Source organism: Procambarus clarkii, chromosome 59, assembly GCF_040958095.1.
Source record: "Procambarus clarkii isolate CNS0578487 chromosome 59, FALCON_Pclarkii_2.0, whole genome shotgun sequence".
Taxonomy (NCBI): domain Eukaryota; kingdom Metazoa; phylum Arthropoda; class Malacostraca; order Decapoda; family Cambaridae; genus Procambarus; species Procambarus clarkii.
The window spans coordinates 19795253-19814868 of record NC_091208.1 but is presented as its reverse complement, the minus strand read 5'-3'; the positions used below and the strand labels follow the sequence as shown (position 1 = coordinate 19814868).

Below are 19616 nucleotides of genomic sequence, written 5' to 3'. Positions count from 1 at the left end.
ATTTATGTCATTAAACATGTCCTCGTGTTTTGACAAAATTCTGTATCTTGGTGTTATAATAATTCAAGTGCGAGGAGAAATCTGTAACGTAACATCAATCAACTTGTAATCCACACTGGGGATTACAAGTTCTGATTTTCAGCCTCTCAACAAATCGCTAAAGGATAGAACCTCCATTAAGGCAATGAACAGTGGTGTATATAAATACAACATTGTACAACATAAATACAACATTGTACAACATAAATACAACATTGTACAACATAAATACAACATTGTACAACATAAATACAACATTGTACAACATAAATACAACATTGTACAACATAAATACAACATTGTACACCATAAATACAACATTGTACAGCATACAACATAAATACAACATTGTACAACTTAAATACACCAGTGTCCACCACGTTCATCTCGCTCACCAAAATCTATCTTTTTTTTCCCTCAAAGAACGTTCAGAAGCAAAAGTATCTTTTGGCTACAATAGCCACCACTCCCAGTACCCTAAATTAGGGTGAACCTCTGCCTAAAAGGCCTCCACGTACGCGATGCGTTGGAGGCCTATAGTGGGTGTTCATCAAAGTTTACAACCACACAGAAGTTTTCTATAGATAATGCGTTTCCCTGGAAACAGAAGCCGAAACTGTCTCTATTTTCCGCTTGTTACAACTTGTAATAAAGTTGTTACATCTTGGCTTAGCGTGTTTATGACGTATTAGAACGTTGTTACAACTTGCTATATTGGTTGTTATAACTGGTTAGGAGGTGTTAAAACTTGTTTGAACGTTGTACCAACGTCGTAGTTTCCGTGTGTGTGTTTGGCGGGTTATAAACCGGAAAACTACTTTTCACATATGTTGCTTTGACAAATTAAACTAAACTAACCTAACCTTCCTAGGCCTAATACACGATATCTGAGGCCTAATATAGTACATATGTGTACTATACTAGGCCTAGGAATATTTAAGTTTGTGTTTTAGATTCATTTATTTACAAATAATTCCTTACTAGTCAGTATACTACTATCTTTATTTTTTTTATTTATTTATATATATATATATATATATATATATATATATATATATATATATATATATATATATATATATATATATATATATATATATATATATATATATATATTTATATATATACAAGAAGGTACATTGGGATTGTGAGGATACATAGCATAGTAATTACATTCTTGTAAAGCCACTAGTACCCGCAGCGCTTCGGGCAGGTCCTTAATCTAAGGTCCTTAATCTAGGTCCTTAATCTAAGGTCCTTAATCTAGGTCCTTAATCTAGGTCCTTAATCTAAGGTCCTTAATCTAGGTCCTTAATCTAGGTCCTTAATCTAAGGTCCTTAATCTAGGTCCTTAATCTAAGGTCCTTAATCTAGGTCCTTAATCTAAAAGCTAAGTACCTACGAATTAAGTACCTAAGTACCTAAAGAGGAGGATCTATCTTGAGGTTATCTTGAGATGATTTCGGGGCTTTTTTTTTTAGTGTCCCCGCGGCCCGGTCCTCGACCAGGCCTCCACCCCCAGGAAGCAGCCCGTGACAGCTGACTAACACCCAGGTACCTAATTTACTGCTAGTTAACAGGGGCATAGGGTGAAAGAAACTCTGCCCATTGTTTCTCGCCGGCGCCTGGGATCGATCCCAGGACCACAGGATCACAAGTCCCGCGTGCTGTCCGCTCGGCCGACCGGCTCCCTATGGGATGGGTTGCTGGAAGAAATAACTCGACACTGACACCCAATACGACGGCTCTGAAACATATTACCAAATGATCTTGACTTCCACATTTGGGGCTTAAACTAGGGCGCCTGATAGCTGAGTGGACAGCGCTTCGTATTCGTAGTCGTGAGGTTCCGGATTCGATCCCCGGTGGAGGCGGAGACAAATGGGCAAAATGATTCTTTCGCCCCTGATGCCCCCTGTTACCTAGCAGTAAATAGGTACCTGGGAGTCAGACAGCTGCTACGGGCTGCTTCCTGGAGATGTGTAACAAAAAGAAGGCCTGGTCGAGGACCGGGCCGCAGGGACACTAAGCCCCGAAATCATCTCAAGATAACCTCCTCAAAACGAACCTCAAGTTGACACTTAACCTGAGATGTCTCTTCAAATATGCCATTTACACTTTAAACTAATCCTCAACGTGGGCTCTAACTTAGAGTTTCTTCTCTAAACGCTCCATTTCAGGAGCTCTGAACGAGCCCTCTGGCTGTTGACTCTGTTACGCATTCCAAGCGCCTTTCTCCAAGAGTGATTTACTGGACTTACATTTCACGTCCAACTGGGAGATGTTTATAGAGGATTCGATCCCCTGGTGCAAAACAGCCCTAACAAAGGTTCGGGAGTCTCTAGTATATTCCTTGACGCGAATATATGAGTTAGGTGTTAGTTTCTAGTCGTCTAAATTAAGTCTGGTTGAAGATGTTACCGATAAGACCTGATAAGGTGACGCTCTAAGGTGTGTGTGTGTGTGTGTGTGTGTGTGTGTGTGTGTGTGTGTGTGTGTGTGTGTGTGTGTGTGTGTGTGTGTGTGTGTGTGTGTGTGTGCACATGCAGGCGTTAGTGCGCATGTAGTCGATGGTATACACGGGCTGGTTTATAAACAAAACCATTATGTATTCTCCCGGGCTCACCATAGCCCGTGCTACTTGGAACTTTTTGTTCCAGGTAGCGAAAATTAAACAGCAACAACAACAACCCTAAGTAGTTCAAAATACACCAAATAAATCATACAAATGTATTAATAAACAACATAAAGTATAATCCATCGCATAAATTCAAATATTAGATTATATAATTATTTTTATAACTCTATAAATAATACCAAATTAAATAATTCATGATGATAAAAGACTTTAAATTAAGAGTGGCAGGTCTTAATGTATATTGCATTGTGTATATTTGTGTATGTATTGTGTACATTGGTGTGTATATCCTCAGTGTATTTCATATTGTTTTGTATATATATATATATACATTTCCTGTATTACATAGTGGGGTTTGTATATTCTCAATGTATTATTATGTATTGTGTATTCTAACTGTATTATATAATATGTTGTGTATAGTCTCAAGTGTATTGCACTGTTGAGCAATAGTTTGTGTATTGTGTATTATACTGTAAAGTATTACACTGTTGAATACTTAATTCTGGATAACCAAGAACATTTGATTTATGTAGACAATAACATTCTTATGTTTTAAAACATTGCTGACATGTTGTAAACATTTGACTGTTAGGTGGGGGTACAGCACACTCACACACACACACTCACACACACACACACACACACACACACACACACACTCACACTCACACACACACTCACAAACACACACTCACAAACACACACACACTCACAAACACACACACACTCACAAACACACACTCACAAACACACACACACACACACTCACAAACACACATTCACAAACAGATATACACTCACATAGACACACTCACAAACAGATATACACTCACATAGACACACTCACAAACACACACTCACAAACAGATATACACTCACATAGACACACTCACAAACACAGGTATACTCATAAACACAGATACTCACAATCAGATTCACTCACACACAAGAACAGCTATTTTAACCTAACAAGCCTTCCATACCGTATTAACGAGGCGATCAGAACACCATTAGCCTACAGGTAAATAACCTCGTTAAAAGTGGCTCCCAGAGTCCACCAGGGTATCGAACCCCTAGAGACCATTTGCCCGCAATATCCAACCCACCAAAACACCATCCAGCCAACCAGGAAACAATCCTGTATATAAATTTTTGTTGGTGGTCTTGGCTTTGGCTAATGCTTCGCGCGCGATTTTTCGAAATTGAATCGTACGGGCGGGGCGGAGAGACCGTTATTAACCGCCAACTGCCCGTAACGCAGAAATCATTGATGGAATCTCGAATAAAATTCTCCAGTAGTCCGGAAAAGAAAAGTTAATTCGATTACAGCGGTTCGAAAATACTAGCAAACGCGAATATTCAGATAAGACCGGACAGCCACTTGCTGTAATTCTATTACAACAGGGGGGGATGGGGGGGGAGGGGGTTCAGGAGGGGGGTTGGGGAAGGGGGTGAGAACCCCAGGAAGGGGAAGGGAGAGAGGTGGGAAATAGAAAGGGGGGAGAGGGGGTGAGAGAGATAAAGGGTTGAGGAGAGGAATTTTGGGAGATAGCTTGAAGGGGAGACAGAGAGAGGGAGGAGGGATATAGAGAGAGTGTAGGGGAGGTGGTAGAAAGAGATAGGGAGGTGGGGAGAGAGAGAGAGAGGGGGAGAAGAGAAGGAGGAGGAGGAGGAGGAGAGGGTCGGGGCGTCCCAGAGCACATGGGGAATAAAAAGGAACAAAGTGGATACCGAGAAGTATAAAATTGGCTCAGAAATGAGGTCAGGAAAGCAGGCGGGGGCAATTTGCTCCGTTCCTCACCCCCTCTACCAATAGCAGGAGAGAGAGAGAGAGAGAGAGAGAGAGAGAGAGAGAGAGAGAGAGAGAGAGAGAGAGAGAGAGAGAGAGAGTGAGAGAGAGAGAGAGAGAGAGAGAGAGAGAGAGAGAGAGAGAGAGAGAGAGAGAGAGAGAGAGAGAGAGAGAGAGAGAGAGAGAGAGAGAGAGAGAGAGAGAGAGAGAGTGAGAGAGTGAGAGAGAGAGAGAGAGAGTGAGAGAGAGAGAGAGAGAGAGAGAGAGAGAGAGAGAGAGAGAGAGAGAGAGAGAGAGAGAGAGAGAGAGAGAGAGAGTGAGAGAGAGAGAGAGAGAGAGAGAGAGAGAGAGAGAGAGAGAGAGAGAGAGAGAGAGAGAGAGAGTGAGAGAGAGAGAGAGAGAGAGAGAGAGAGAGAGAGAGAGAGAGAGAGAGAGAGAGAGAGAGAGAGAGAGAGAGAGAGAGAGAGAGAGAGAGAGAGGAGTGAGAGAGAGAGAGAGAGAGAGAGAGAGAGAGAGAGAGAGAGAGAGAGAGAGAGAGAGAGAGAGAGAGAGAGAGAGAGAGAGAGAGAGAGAGAGAGAGAAAGAGAGAGAGTGCCCATGTATATTCATTATATCCCCTGAACATGCAAGGATCGTACTATCACAGTCTATGTGTAAAAGCTTGAATGCTTTTCCCAAGCATTCTTGTTACTCTCTAATTGCTTAATAAGCTTGTAATTCTTGTTACGCTCCTGCTCTCTGATTGGTTGATAAGCTGCCAATTCTCTACACACTCGTGCTTGTCTAAGTGGTGGAACACACTCCAATGTGTTCCACGCTCACACTGCCCCCCACACTGTGGCACACACACACACACACACTGTGTGTGTGTGTGTGTGTGTGTGTGTGTGTGTGTGTGTGTGTGTGTGTGTGTGTGTGTGTGTGTGTGTGTGTGTGTGTGTGTGTGTGTGTGTGTGTGTGTGTGTGTGTGTGTGTGTGCCACAGGTCTTACAGGTGTGTGTACTACTGGTCTCACGTAGGTGGACACGTACCTACAACAGTGAGATTGACTCTGGTGGTCTTGGTGGGGCGGAGGCGGAAGTCCACTCTGCAGGTGTAGAGACCCTGGTCGCCCCGTCGTAGGTCCTCCACCTTCAGGAGAGCTGGCGAGGACCTCGTCTCCAGCGCCGCCCGACGACCGAGTTCGTTCTCATCCGCCCACTGGCGTTCCTTCCCGCCGCCCGCCCATCGCTCGTCCAATCTGAGGACACGTAGCTGTTATAGGGCGTCCAGGGTGCTGGTAGATGCGTGAGAAGTAGATGTGGGAAAGTATAGGGCGTCCAGGGTGCTGGTAGATGCGTGAGAAGTAGATGTGGGAAAGTATAGGGCGTCCAACATGGTAGTAGATGCGTGAGAAGTAGATGTGGGAAAGTATAGGGCGTCCAACATGGTAGTAGATGCGTGAGAAGTAGATGTGGGAAAGTATAGGGCGTCCAACATGGTAGTAGATGCGTGAGAAGTAGATGTGGGAAAGTATAGGGCGTCCAACATGGTAGTAGATGCGTGAGAACTAGATGTGGGAAAGTATAGGGCGTCCAACATGGTAGTAGATGCGTGAGAAGTAGATGTGGGAAAGTATAGGGCGTCCAACATGGTAGTAGATGCGTGAGAAGTAGATGTGGGAAAGTATAGGGCGTCCAACATGGTAGTAGATGCGTGAGAAGTAGATGTAGGAAAGTATAGGGCGTCCAACATGGTAGTAGATGCGTGAGAAGTAGATGTGGGAAAGTATAGGGCGTCCAACATGGTAGTAGATGCGTGAGAAGTAGATGTGGGAAAGTATAAGTCCCGTAATTACCTGAAATAAAAGTTATTACGGTAAGTATTTGGTGGGAAGTTCCACTGTGTGGTGATAAACTTCCAGAAAGTTGACGTTTGTGTAAGTGAATTTGACCAAACCGGAAACGTTTTTAACAGCAATAATTGTTTAGGTAATAAGGCCTAGCCTAACCTCTCCCAGCAATCGTAGGCCTAATACAGGCCTAATACAAGCCTTAGGGCCTTATATAGTACATATATGTACTATACTAGGCCTAGGAATATTATAGTTCGGTTTATAGCTTATTTTTGGTCCGGACTCGATAAAATGAATAGTATAGAAAATGGTTTCTGTACTATTTCTCTCTCTCTCTCTCTCTCTCTCTCTCTCTCTCTCTCTCTCTCTCTCTCTCTCTCTCACTCTCTCTCACTCTCTCTCTCTCTCTCTCTCTCTCTCTCTCTCTCTCCCCCCTCTCTCTCTGTCTCCTCCCTCCCCCCTTTCTCATAAATAGTTCTGATTGCTCCATTTCCATGACATAAACTGCAGAAAATAGGTCTTCATTTCCTCTCCCTTGTACTCGCTACCTTGTATATTTACACAATTATATATATATATATATATATATATATATATATATATATATATGTCGTACCTAGTAGCCAGAACTCACTTCTCAGCCTACTATGCAAGGCCCGATTTGTCTAATAAGCCAAGTTTTCATGAATTAATTGTTTTTCGACTACCAAACCTACCTAACCTAACCTAACCTAACTTTTTTCTGCTACCTAACCTAACCTAACCTATAAAGATAGGCTAGGTTAGGTTAGGTAGGGTTGGTTAGGTTCGGTCATATATCTACGTTAGTTTTAACTCCAATAAAAAAAAATTGACCTCATATATAATGAAATGGGTAGCTTTATCATTTCATAAGAAAAGAATTAGAGAAAATATATTAATTCAGGAAAACTTGGCTTATTAGGCAAATCGGGCCTTGCATAGTAGGCCGAGAAGTGCGTTCTGGCTACTAGGTACGACATATATATATATATATATATATATATATATATATATATATATATATATATATATATATATATATATATATATATATATATATATATATATATATATATGCGAACAAGCCTGAATGGTCCCCAGGACATATGCAACTGAAAACTCACACCCCAGAAGTGACTCGAACCCATACTCCCAGAAGCAACGCATCTGGTATGTACAAGACGCCTTAATCCACTTGACCATCACGACCGGACATAATGAGGTGATAGCCGAGGCTATACGAACCACCCCACCGCCGGCACTCGGATAGTTATCTTGGGCATAGCATTTTACCAAATCACCTCGTTCATATAGCCTCGGCTATCACCTCATTATGTCCGGTCGTGATGGTCAAGTGGAATAAGGCGTCTTGTACATACCAGATGCGTTGCTTCTGGGAGTATGGGTTCGAGTCACTTCTGGGGTGTGAGTTTTCAGTTGCATATGTCCTGGGGACCATTCAGGCTTGTTCGCATTTGTGTTCCTCACGTGTGCCCCAAAGAATGAGGTGATTTGGTAAAATGCTATGCCCAAGATAACTATCCGAGTGCCGGCGGTGGGGTGGTTCATATAGCCTCGGCTATCACCTCATTATGTCCGGTCGTGATGGTCAAGTGGATTAAGGCGTCTTGTACATACCAGATGCGTTGCTTCTGGGAGTATGGGTTCGAGTCACTTCTGGGGTGTGAGTTTTCAGTTGCATATGTCCTGGGGACCATTCAGGCTTGTTCGCATTTGTGTTCCTCACGTGTACCCCAAAGAATGAGGTGATTTGGTAAAATGCTATGCCCAAGATAACTATCCGAGTGCCGGCGGTGGGGTGGTTCATATAGCCTCGGCTATCACCTCATTATGTCCGGTCGTGATGGTCAAGTGGATTAAGGCGTCTTGTACATACCAGATGCGTTGCTTCTGGGAGTATGGGTTCGAGTCACTTCTGGGGTGTGAGTTTTCAGTTGCATATGTCCTGGGGACCATTCAGGCTTGTTCGCATTTGTGTTCCTCACGTGTGCCCCAAAGAATGAGGTGATTTGGTAAAATGCTATGCCCAAGATAACTATCCGAGTGCCGGCGGTGGGGTGGTTCATATAGCCTCGGCTATCACCTCATTATGTCCGGTCGTGATGGTCAAGTGGATTAAGGCGTCTTGTACATACCAGATGCGTTGCTTCTGGGAGTATGGGTTCGAGTCACTTCTGGGGTGTGAGTTTTCAGTTATATATATATATATATATATATATATATATATATATATATATATATATATATATATATATATATAAGAAAACGTTCGTTTCTCCGTCTGTTCGAGGATGGAGGCCAGACGCCCGCGGCTAGTCTCGCGAAGCTTTCTATGCTGACTAGTGAATGGGCGGGGAGTGTCATAGGGTGCCTGGGGTGGATAGAACATATATCTCGTTAACTTTTCATTCTATTCAACCTAAATTTTTTTTAGGGGACAAAATCTTAATGTAGACCTAATTTAGATGTAAACCTAATCTTGTGATTATTGGTTTACCAAAAGGGAACTCATTTAAATAAGATTTATACGTATGACATTGAGGTTAATTAAAACCGTTTCTTAGCTTATTACTAATTACTAATTAATTACTAATATTGGTGGTAAATTTTCTACTTCAGTTTCTCGTAAAACCACATTGACGGGGTGAGGTTTACATTATATAAGTTTTCCTAAATTATATAAGTTCAATACGATTCAAACTTTACAAAATACAAGTTTCAATCCGTACTCAGAATACATATTAATTTTTTTTACGTTGTACATTTACATAAATATTAAATTTTACATTTACGTTGTAAATGTCCATATCTGTTCTCAGATTGAGCGTTAAATTTGTTCTCATTAAATGTTCCAACTGTTATCAAATGTTTCTTCACTAGAGGAGGAAGTTGAACAAATTAACATTCTAATTAACCTTCTAAAAGTTCATTTACAGTTATATTTAGTGTGACTTTAAGAGCTGCGTTACGTTAACTCTTGTTAACATTGTCAAAGGCAGAAATGGAATAATTACAAATTATCTTGCTACATATTATCCTCGAGTACATATTTTAACATGTACTCGAGGTAAGGTAAGGTAATTATCAGGGGAAAGCACCAAGCCATTACGACTATATAGCACTGGGAAGGGGTCAGGATAAGGATTTGGGATGGGACGGGGGGAAAGGAATGGTGCCCCAACCACTTGTGGACGGTCGGGGGGATTGAACGCCGACCTGCATGAAGCGAGACCGTCGCTCTACCGTCCAGTCCAAGTAGTTGGACACATGTTCTCGAGGATGAGGTGAAGGTGATGAGGGGGTAGTAAATTTAGTCTCAATGTGAAGCTGAAGCAGCAGATAATAGTCGTTCTTCCCTTCTGTAATTGAGGAAGAGTGACCTCGCCGCCCTCAGACGAGATGATGACGGTAATGGCTCCACAAACAAGGTAACTGGACCATTATCATTCTCTCCCATAACACACCTCATGGGAAAGAGAAAGAAAACGTCATTTGGCCGGATGTTATAGGGGAGAACTGTGTTAGATTGTGTTTTTTGTAAACAATATAGTTGCCAAAAGCCTGTTAGGGGCTGCTCTGTGTCCTACCAATGCCGGCCACTGAATTTCTCCAGGATACAACAGTTCCCTATTTACCTATTCACTATGGGTAAATTAGGGGTAATAGGGAGTGTCTGGGATGCTCCCGGACGCAGGTTCGAATCCTCGTCACGGCCCTTGTGGATTTGTTTAAATACGGGTACTTATTTACTGCTTGGCGAACAGAAACATTAAGCGAAATGAAATACTGCCAAAACCTTTCTGTCACGCCGCGGGAATCGAACCCGGAACCTAACATATCTGCGCTGACCATCATGTCTGCTGACAGACAGAAAGAGACATGATACAACTCTAACCTAGACCCTGAACTACACTATTTAGTGATGTAGCAATCGTTTATTCTGCCTCAGAATGGTGTGGCATCTCTCCTCCCTTGCTCCAACTACTCAAGACGTCTTCTGAGAGCGGAGACATAAGAACATAAGAACATAAGAACAAAGGTAACTGCAGAAGGCCTATTGGCCCATACGAGGCAGCTCCTATTCTATAACCACCCAATCCCACTCATATACTTGTCCAACCCGTGCTTGAAACAATCGAGGGACCCCACCTCCACAATGTTACGCGGCAATTGGTTCCACAAATCAACAACCCTGTTACTGAACCAGTATTTACCCAAGTCTTTCCTAAATCTAAACTTATCCAATTTATACCCATTGTTTCGTGTTCTGTCCTGTGTTGATACTTTTAATACCCTATTAATATCCCCCCGGTTATGTCCATTCATCCACTTGTAAACCTCTATCATGTCACCCCTAACTCTTCGCCTTTCCAGTGAATGCAACTTAAGCTTTGTTAATCTTTCTTCATATGAAAGATTTCTAATTTGGGGAATTAACTTAGTCATCCTACGCTGGACACGTTCAAGTGAATTTATATCCATTCTATAATATGGCGACCAAAACTGAACTGCATAATCTAAATGGGGCCTAACTAGAGCAAGATATAGCTTGAGAACCACACCAGGTGTCTTGTTACTAACGCTGCGATTAATAAATCCAAGTGTCCGATTTGCCTTATTACGAACATTTATGCATTGATCCTTTTGTTTTAAATTCTTACTAATCATAACTCCCAGATCCCTTTCGCAATCCGACTTCGCAATCACAACACCATCTAGCTCGTATCTTGTAACTCTATCATCATTACCTAACCTCAGAACTTTACATTTATCAGCATTAAACTGCATCTGCCAATCCTTTGACCATTTCAAAACCCTATCTAGATCAACTTGAAGTGATAGTGAGTCCTCCTCCGAATTAATTTCCCTACCGATTTTCGTATCATCGGCAAATTTGCAAATGTTGCTACTCAAACCTGAATCTAAATCATTTATATATATTATAAACAACAGAGGTCCCAGGACAGAGCCTTGAGGCACTCCACTTACAACATTTTCCCACTCTGACTTGATTCCATTTATACTAACTCTCTGTTTCCTTTGGTATAGCCATGCCCTAATCCAGCTTAATATAACACCCCCAATACCATGAGACTCTATCTTTTTAATCAGTCTTTCATGTGGCACTGTATCAAAAGCTTTGCTAAAGTCAAGGTATAAAGAGACCAACGACTCAGCATTGGATATTGACCAAGAAATGCAGGAACAAGGCGTCAGAACCGTCTCCCGCTAAAGGTCAAGCCCACCTGTCTATACAAGGAGCAGGTCACCTTCGTCTGTAATTATTCACACTTGTTCGTCTTGGTTTTAATGACCCGTTGTTGTTCAACATTTTGGTATAGCGGAGACGTGATAAATGAAGGTGATAAGAAAATTGGTGATGGAGTAATTAGCTGAGATTAGGTAATTTGTGTGGTAATTGGCACTTATTAAACAACTGGTGATAGTGACATGAAAATTACAAGATGACAATTATTCTAAACAAAACAAATGGTGTAATTGGAGTCAGAACATAAATTATAAATATAAGAACAGAGGAAACAGCAGAAGCTCCTATTGGCCCATATGTGACAGCCCCTATTGGCCCATATGTGGCAGCCCCTATTGGCCCATATGTGGCAGCTCCTATTGGCCCATATGTGGCAGCTCCTATTGGCCCATATGTGGCAGCTCCTATTGGCCCATATGTGGCAGCTCCTATTGGCCCATATGTGACAGCCCCTATTGGCCCATATGTGGCAGCTCCTATTGGCCCATATGTGGCAGCCCCTATTGACCCATATGTGGCAGCTCCTATTGGCCCATATGTGGCAGCTCCTATTGGCCCATATGTGGCAGCTCCTATTGGCCCATATGTGGCAGTTCGTATTGGGCCATATGTGACAGCATTTATATCCACTCAAACTCATTCATGTGTCTAACCTACGCTTGAAACAATCAAGAGATCTTACGTCTATTATGTTACCCTGTGATTGGTTCCATAAATCAACAATCCTATTTCCAAACCAGTATTTACCCATGTCTTTCTGAATCTTAGCTCATCCATTCTAAGATTATATTTATGTATTAATCTAACGTGTATCCACTGTTTCGTATTCTATTTTGCACTGATAAGTATTGCACCATATTAATATCCTATTTTAGAATACCCGTTCATTCATTTGTATATTTCAGCTATTACTCTTCGCCTTTCTAGACAATATAAGTTAGGTTTTTTTAGTAAGGAATGGTAATAATTCCTGGGATTAACTTTGAGATTCTTCTCTGTTTGAGTTCAATTGAAGTTAAGTTCATTCTACAGTATGACAACCACACCCTCTGGGTCTCTCTCTCTCTCTCTCTCTCTCTCTCTCTCTCTCTCTCTCTCTCTCTCTCTCTCTCTCTCTCTCTCTCTCTCTCTCTCTCTCTCTCTCTCTCCCTCTTTATCTTTTACTCTCACATACCCTATTCTCCTTGCTTCTTCCCCCCCTCTCTCTCACACTCTCTACCCATGCTCTCAAACTCTCCCTCTCTGCCTCTCTACCTTTGGCCTTTTTTGTTTTAAAACTAAACGTAGGGTTCATAGGTAGATTCATTGAGGTTCCTAGTGAAACTGCAAGCAAGGGGCATGTCTAAAGCCTGCATCTTCATTTACTTGATTAGTATTCGTATCCATTAGACTCAACTAACTTTAATGCTAACTATCGTGTTAGAAATAGGATGAGTTCTAGGGATAGAACCCGTCTCTTCCTCTCTCTCTCTCCAGCCTCACCTGACCTGAAAATGGTCCACGACGGACCGAAACGTCGTCGTCGCTTTATCTTCTGAGTTGCGGTTTGGTCTTCACAGATATAGATATTACACAGGTGTAATGCGATTACAGCTGTAATATAAGAACTTTATTGATCTAATAAAGATGCCATTTTTAAAGAGATTGTTCACTATATCCCTTTCTCTGAGGCGTGTTATCTCCCTTATCTCTCTCCTCTGACCTTTCCTCCCTTCTTCTGGCCTTTAATCACTCCTTTCCCTACCTTGACCTTCCCTTTCTCTCCCATTATCTCCCCCCCCCCCTTCCTTCCCTCTCACCCTCCCTTGCTCTCTCACCCGTTGCAGTACAACAAACTGTTTTTCACCTCTTCTATTTTCTCTACAATCTCGGCCCCTTTCCCTTTCATCTATCCTTGGGGGGTATCTTGCTCCAGTCTTCCTATCCTCTCTCCTCCTCCCTATCCCTAGGGACACAGTGCCTCCCTCAGGGCCACCTGTGGTGCCCTAGACGCCACAAGAGCCATGGGGGGCACAATAACTGCTTTAATTAACCATCAAACTGCTCTGGATTGGAGTCATTAACATTGTATAGGGACCAGGTTACAGCCGGTTATACACACACACACACACACACACACACACACACACACACACACACACACACACACACACACACACACACACACACACACACACACAAACACACACACACACACACACACACACACACACACACACACACACACACACACACACACACACACACACACACACACACACACACACACAATTAAAGCCTTAATGAAATTCCGGTCAATAATGGTTAATTAATACCAAAAGATAATGAAGGCGAATGAGGTATAATTTGTCGTGGCTGGCGTACCTGGCGCCCTTGTACCCACCTGAGAACACTGTCTTGTCTGTCTGTCTCTGTCTCTCTGTCCACGTGTGTCTCTCTTGCTCAACTTGCTTCCAGGTCTTATTTATTGTTAACATTACTACCCTCACACCCCATCACCATCACCACCACACACCATCACCACCACACACCATCACCACCACACACCATCACCACCACACACCATCACCACCACACACCATCACCACCACACACCATCACCACCACCATAGGAGGTGGAGGAATGAGGAATGTATCAAGTGGGATCCCTCAAGGCTTGGTCCAGGGACTACGGTGTTCTTAATTGATGTGAAGGATTTACCCGAGGGAGTGACCTCGTCCACGTTACAATGTCTGCTGATGACTCAAGGGGACTGTACAAACAGAAGACTACAGGAGGATCTTGACAAACATAAATAATGGCCAAACAAATGGTTGCTGGAGTTCAACCCTAACAAGTGTAAGGTAATGAAGATGGGAAATGAAGAGAGGAGACCAAACAACTTCTACACGATAAAGGAAATGCAACCACAGGGATAAGGATAAGAGAAAGCTCTGGGAGTGGATACAGTTCCAGCATTAACACCAGAGGCACACATAAAGAAGATAACATCAGCGGCGTATGAGACGCTGGCAAATATAAGAACATGGTTTAGGAACCTGAATCAGGACTCCTTCAAGACAATCTACACAACATTTGTGAGACCAATACTGTAATATGCAGCACTGGCATGGGACCCGCACCCTGTAAAGTTTAAAAGTAAAATTACAAAAATTACAAAGGTTAGCAGGAAAATTGGTGCCAGAACTAAGGAGGTTAAGCTACGAGAATAAGCTAATTGAACTATATCTCACTATCCTGGAGGATAGAAGAAACAGAGGAGATATGATTACGACATACAAGATACCGAGGGAAGAGATAAGGAGGACAAGGACATCCTTTCCAAATTGAGAGAAATTAGGACAAGAGGACACAGGTGGAAGCTAGAAACGCAAGTGAGCCCAAGGAGTTTAAGGACATATTCCTACCCTGTTCCGGTATTTAACAAGTGAAATATAATGAGGGAAGTTGTGGAAGCCGCCTCCATCCACTACTTTAAGGCCAATATTCGAAAGTGAATTTGATTGTCTAAATAATTAAATTGTAACAACAGGAACAAAAAGGCTGCCACCATCACCACCACACCACCACTACACCACCACCACCACTACACCACCACCACCACACCACACCACCACACCACCACACCACCACTACACTACCACTACACCACCACCACCACTACACCACCACCACCACACCACATCACCACCACACCACCACTACACCACCACCACCACTACACCACCACCACCACACCACACCACCACACCACCACTACACCACACCACCACACCACCACTACACCACCACCACCACACCACCACACCACACCACCACACCACCACTACACCACACCACCACACCACCACTACACCACCACCACCACACCACCACACCACACCACCACTACACCACCACACCACCACTACACCACTACACCACACCACCACACCACCACTACACCACCACTACACCACTACACCACACCACCACACCACCACACCACCACTACACCACCACCACCACACCACCACACCACACCACCACACCACCACTACACCACCACCACCACACCACCACACCACACCACCACACCACCACTACACCACCACTACACCACCACCACCACACCACCACACCACACCACCACTACACCACCACACCACCACTACACCACTACACCACACCACCACACCACCACACCACCACTACACCACCACCACCACACCACCACACCACACCACCACTACACCACCACACCACCACTACACCACTACACCACACCACCACACCACCACACCACCACTACACCACCACCACCACACCACCACACCACACCACCACTACACCACCACACCACCACTACACCACTACACCACACCACCACACCACCACTACACCACTACACCACTACACCACCACCACACCACCACTACACCACTACACCACCACCACACCACCACACCACCACTACACCACCACCACACCACCACACCACCACTACACCACCACCACACTACCACCATCACCACACCACCACACTACACCACCACACCACCACTACACCACCACCACCACACTACACCACCACACCACCACCACCACCACACCACCACTACACCACCACCACACTACCACCATCACCACCACCACCACCACACCACCACACCACCACTACACCACCACCACACTACCACCATCACCACCACCACACCACACCACCACATCACACCACCACCACCCCCATCACCACCACCACACCACACCACCACATCACACCACCACCACCCCCATCACTTCACCACACCACACCACACCACCACCACCACCACCACCACCACCACCACTACACCACACCAGTACTACACCACCACCACCACTACACCACCACACCACACCACCACCACCACCACCACTACACCACCACACCACCACCACCACCACCACCACCACCACCACCACTACACCACACCAGTACTACACCACCACACCACCACACTACACCACCACCACCACTACACCACCACCACCACTACACCACCACACCACACCACCAGCTAACTAACCATATAACCAAGAATTGTCATCTTGAGAGCACTGAGAGGCCCAGAGACCATTCAACAACATTTATACTCCCCTCTGGGTCTTTGGCCAGGGGCAAGAAATTGGTAAATCGCCTTCAAGATTGCCCGAAGATTCCTTGAGACTTACGAGAAGAAAAGTGGCTTACTTGCCCCACTATTTTCCCGCTGCAGTGGGGGAAAGAAATTTAAAACCGGAAAGGAGTTTTTTCCCCAACGAGTATTTTAATTAACTGAAGAATACTCAACCCTTTTACCGAAATTCTTAAAGAAAAAAAATATATTCTATATCTGTGAGTTTGTCTCAATGGCTGACTTAAGGAGGTGGTCTTTAGGGAGACCATCAATTATATTTGTACTCGTCTAGTTGTGCTTGTAGGGGGGTTGAGCTCTGGCTCTTTGGTCCCGCCTCTCGACTGTCAATCAACTGGTGGTGTATATATGCCTTAGTGGTTGCTTTAAGGAGGTGGTCTTAAAGGGGATCTTGATATATATATATATATATATATGTGATGTTTGTTCTTTGAAACTTGTTTAAATTTGCTTTTGTCTTCGAGTGGTTGATTGTTTAGAAAATGGGAAGTGGACTTGTTTAAGTAACTTTATTTGCTTCTTGAATAATTGTGTATAAATAGGGAATTTGGAGTCATGGTGCTTTTTCTGAAGCTGTCTGTCTGTCTTGAATTGTCTGTCTGTCTGTCTGTCTGTCTGTCTGTCTGTCTGTCTGTCTGTCTGTCTGTCTGTCTGTCTGTCTGTCTGTCTGTCTGTCTGTCCTCCCTCCCTGACCAATCCCTGAACACAAAACTGTAAATAAACACACATGCTGTCTCTTAATTTACACACACACACACACACACACACACACACACACACACACACACACACACACACACACACACACACACACACACACACACACACACACACACTCTAGAAATTTTCGTTTCTAGTGTGGAAAAAAAGTTTTATTTTGGGTCTGTAAATTTCACTGGAAGACTTCCTTAATTAGGACTTAATCAAGGACTTATTAAGACCAACTGCACAGGTGTTCCGTCGATTGTTAGTTACTGGTCGATTTGTTTAAGAGTCTGTTCGGTCGATTCAGGTCGGGTCGATTGTGTCAGTGACTTACATAATCTGGTTAATTCTGGTCGATTCCGATTTGTGTTTTTTTTTCAAGTCTGGTCGAATTTGGGCAAATTTGGCTGAGCTTGACACAGATTTGGTTGATCTAGTCTTACTATTTAAGCCATGGTTCATTCTGGTAGCTTGAATCTGGTCTAGATTAATTGACTATGATTGAAGCCAGCGGATTATGATTTACTTTGATAGATTGTTAATATCTAATTAATCCAGTCGAATATGGTATTTAAGTGTGTATAATGTATAAACACATGTCTATACCTTTAATACACACCCATTATTCACTGTATAATTACGTTTCTACATTTGGAATATACACAAATTATTCCCTCTCGCCTTAGCAGATATGTCAGAGGGTTCACAGAATTATCTAAAACTTTCCCAGCGTTGTGAAGCTACGAGGCGGGATAATTATAACACAAGTTTTGAAAGTAATCTTGAAATACTTAGATGTAAAACTTGGCGTCACAAGAGGGAGGCTGCGACAGGTAAGAGTGGACATACCTGTCCACAAATGCATTGTTGACATTAAAGTTGAGTCATTAAAACTTTCCCCAGGTGAAAGTAGTTGGGGGGAAAAAACGCACATAAGACCTTCATTTAATTAGGTATAAAATACTTGGCCTGCTCCACATTTTTGTTACGGGCTCACCATAGTCCGTGCTACTGGAACGTGTTGTTCTGAGTAGTGAATCTTAAACAACAACAAGATCCTTCTTCTTCATCTTCACCTCCTCCTCCTCCTCTTCCCCCCCTCCTCCTCCTCTTCCTCCTTCTCTTCCCTATTAATGCTTCCTCACAGCACCCTTTCCCCTCACTCCTCAACCCTCACTCCTCACCCCTCACCCCCTACACACAACAAACTATAAATAACGCCCCCCCAAAAGCAGGCATATTTACGGGATCACCATAGCCCGTGCTACATGGACACTTCGTTCTGGGTAGCTAAATCTGAAACAACAACAACAACAACAGGCATATTAAGATAGCAAGCACAACAAATAAAACAAACTCAACAAATACAATAACGACCAAATGCAACTCTGCCCAGATCTTATATAACCAAATTTCAATGCAATTACGAGCCAGAGAAGGGAATTATTGCACCGTTTTCTCTAATTGCAAGCTTCAGTACCCCTGGTAACGGGTGGCAAGCTTCAGTACCCCTGGTAACGGTAGCAAGCTTCAGTACCCCTGGTAACGGGTGGCAAGCTTCAGTACCCCTGGTAACGGGTGGCAAGCTTCAGTACCCCTGGTAACGGGTGGCAAGCTTCAGTACCCCTGGTAACGGGTGGCAAGCTTCAGTACCCCTGGTAACGGGTGGCAAGCTTCAGTACCCCTGGTAACGGTGGCAAGCTTCAGTACCCCTGGTAACGGGTAGCAAGCTTCAGTACCCCTGGTAACGGTGGCAAGCTTCAGTACCCCTGGTAACGGGTGGCAAGCTTCAGTACCCCTGGTAACGGTAGCAAGCTTCAGTACCCCTGGTAACGGTGGCAAGCTTCAGTACCCCTGGTAACGGTGGCAAGCTTCAGTACCCCTGGTAACGGTAGCAAGCTTCAGTACCCCTGGTAACGGTAGCAAGCTTCAGTACCCCTGGTAACGATGACAAGCTTCAGTACCCCTGGTAACGGGTAGCAAGCTTCAGTACCCCTGGTAACGGTAGCAAGCTTCAGTACCCCTGGTAACGGTAGCAAGCTTCAGTACCCCTGGTAACGGTGGCAAGCTTCAGTACCCCTGGTAACGGTAGCAAGCTTCAGTACCCCTGGTAACGGTAGCAAGCTTCAGTACCCCTGGT

General features: G+C 43.9%; 1 protein-coding gene across 1 annotated transcript in view; it reads right to left on the bottom strand.

Annotated features, from left to right (window-relative positions):
• Positions 1-19616, bottom strand: part of LOC123768286 (nephrin) — a 68989-nt gene that overhangs the window by 28815 nt on the left and 20558 nt on the right. The window contains exon 3 of the mRNA XM_069307133.1: positions 5501-5709. Coding sequence (XP_069163234.1) covers positions 5501-5709 — 209 coding nt within the window. The remainder of the gene's footprint in view (positions 1-5500; positions 5710-19616) is intronic.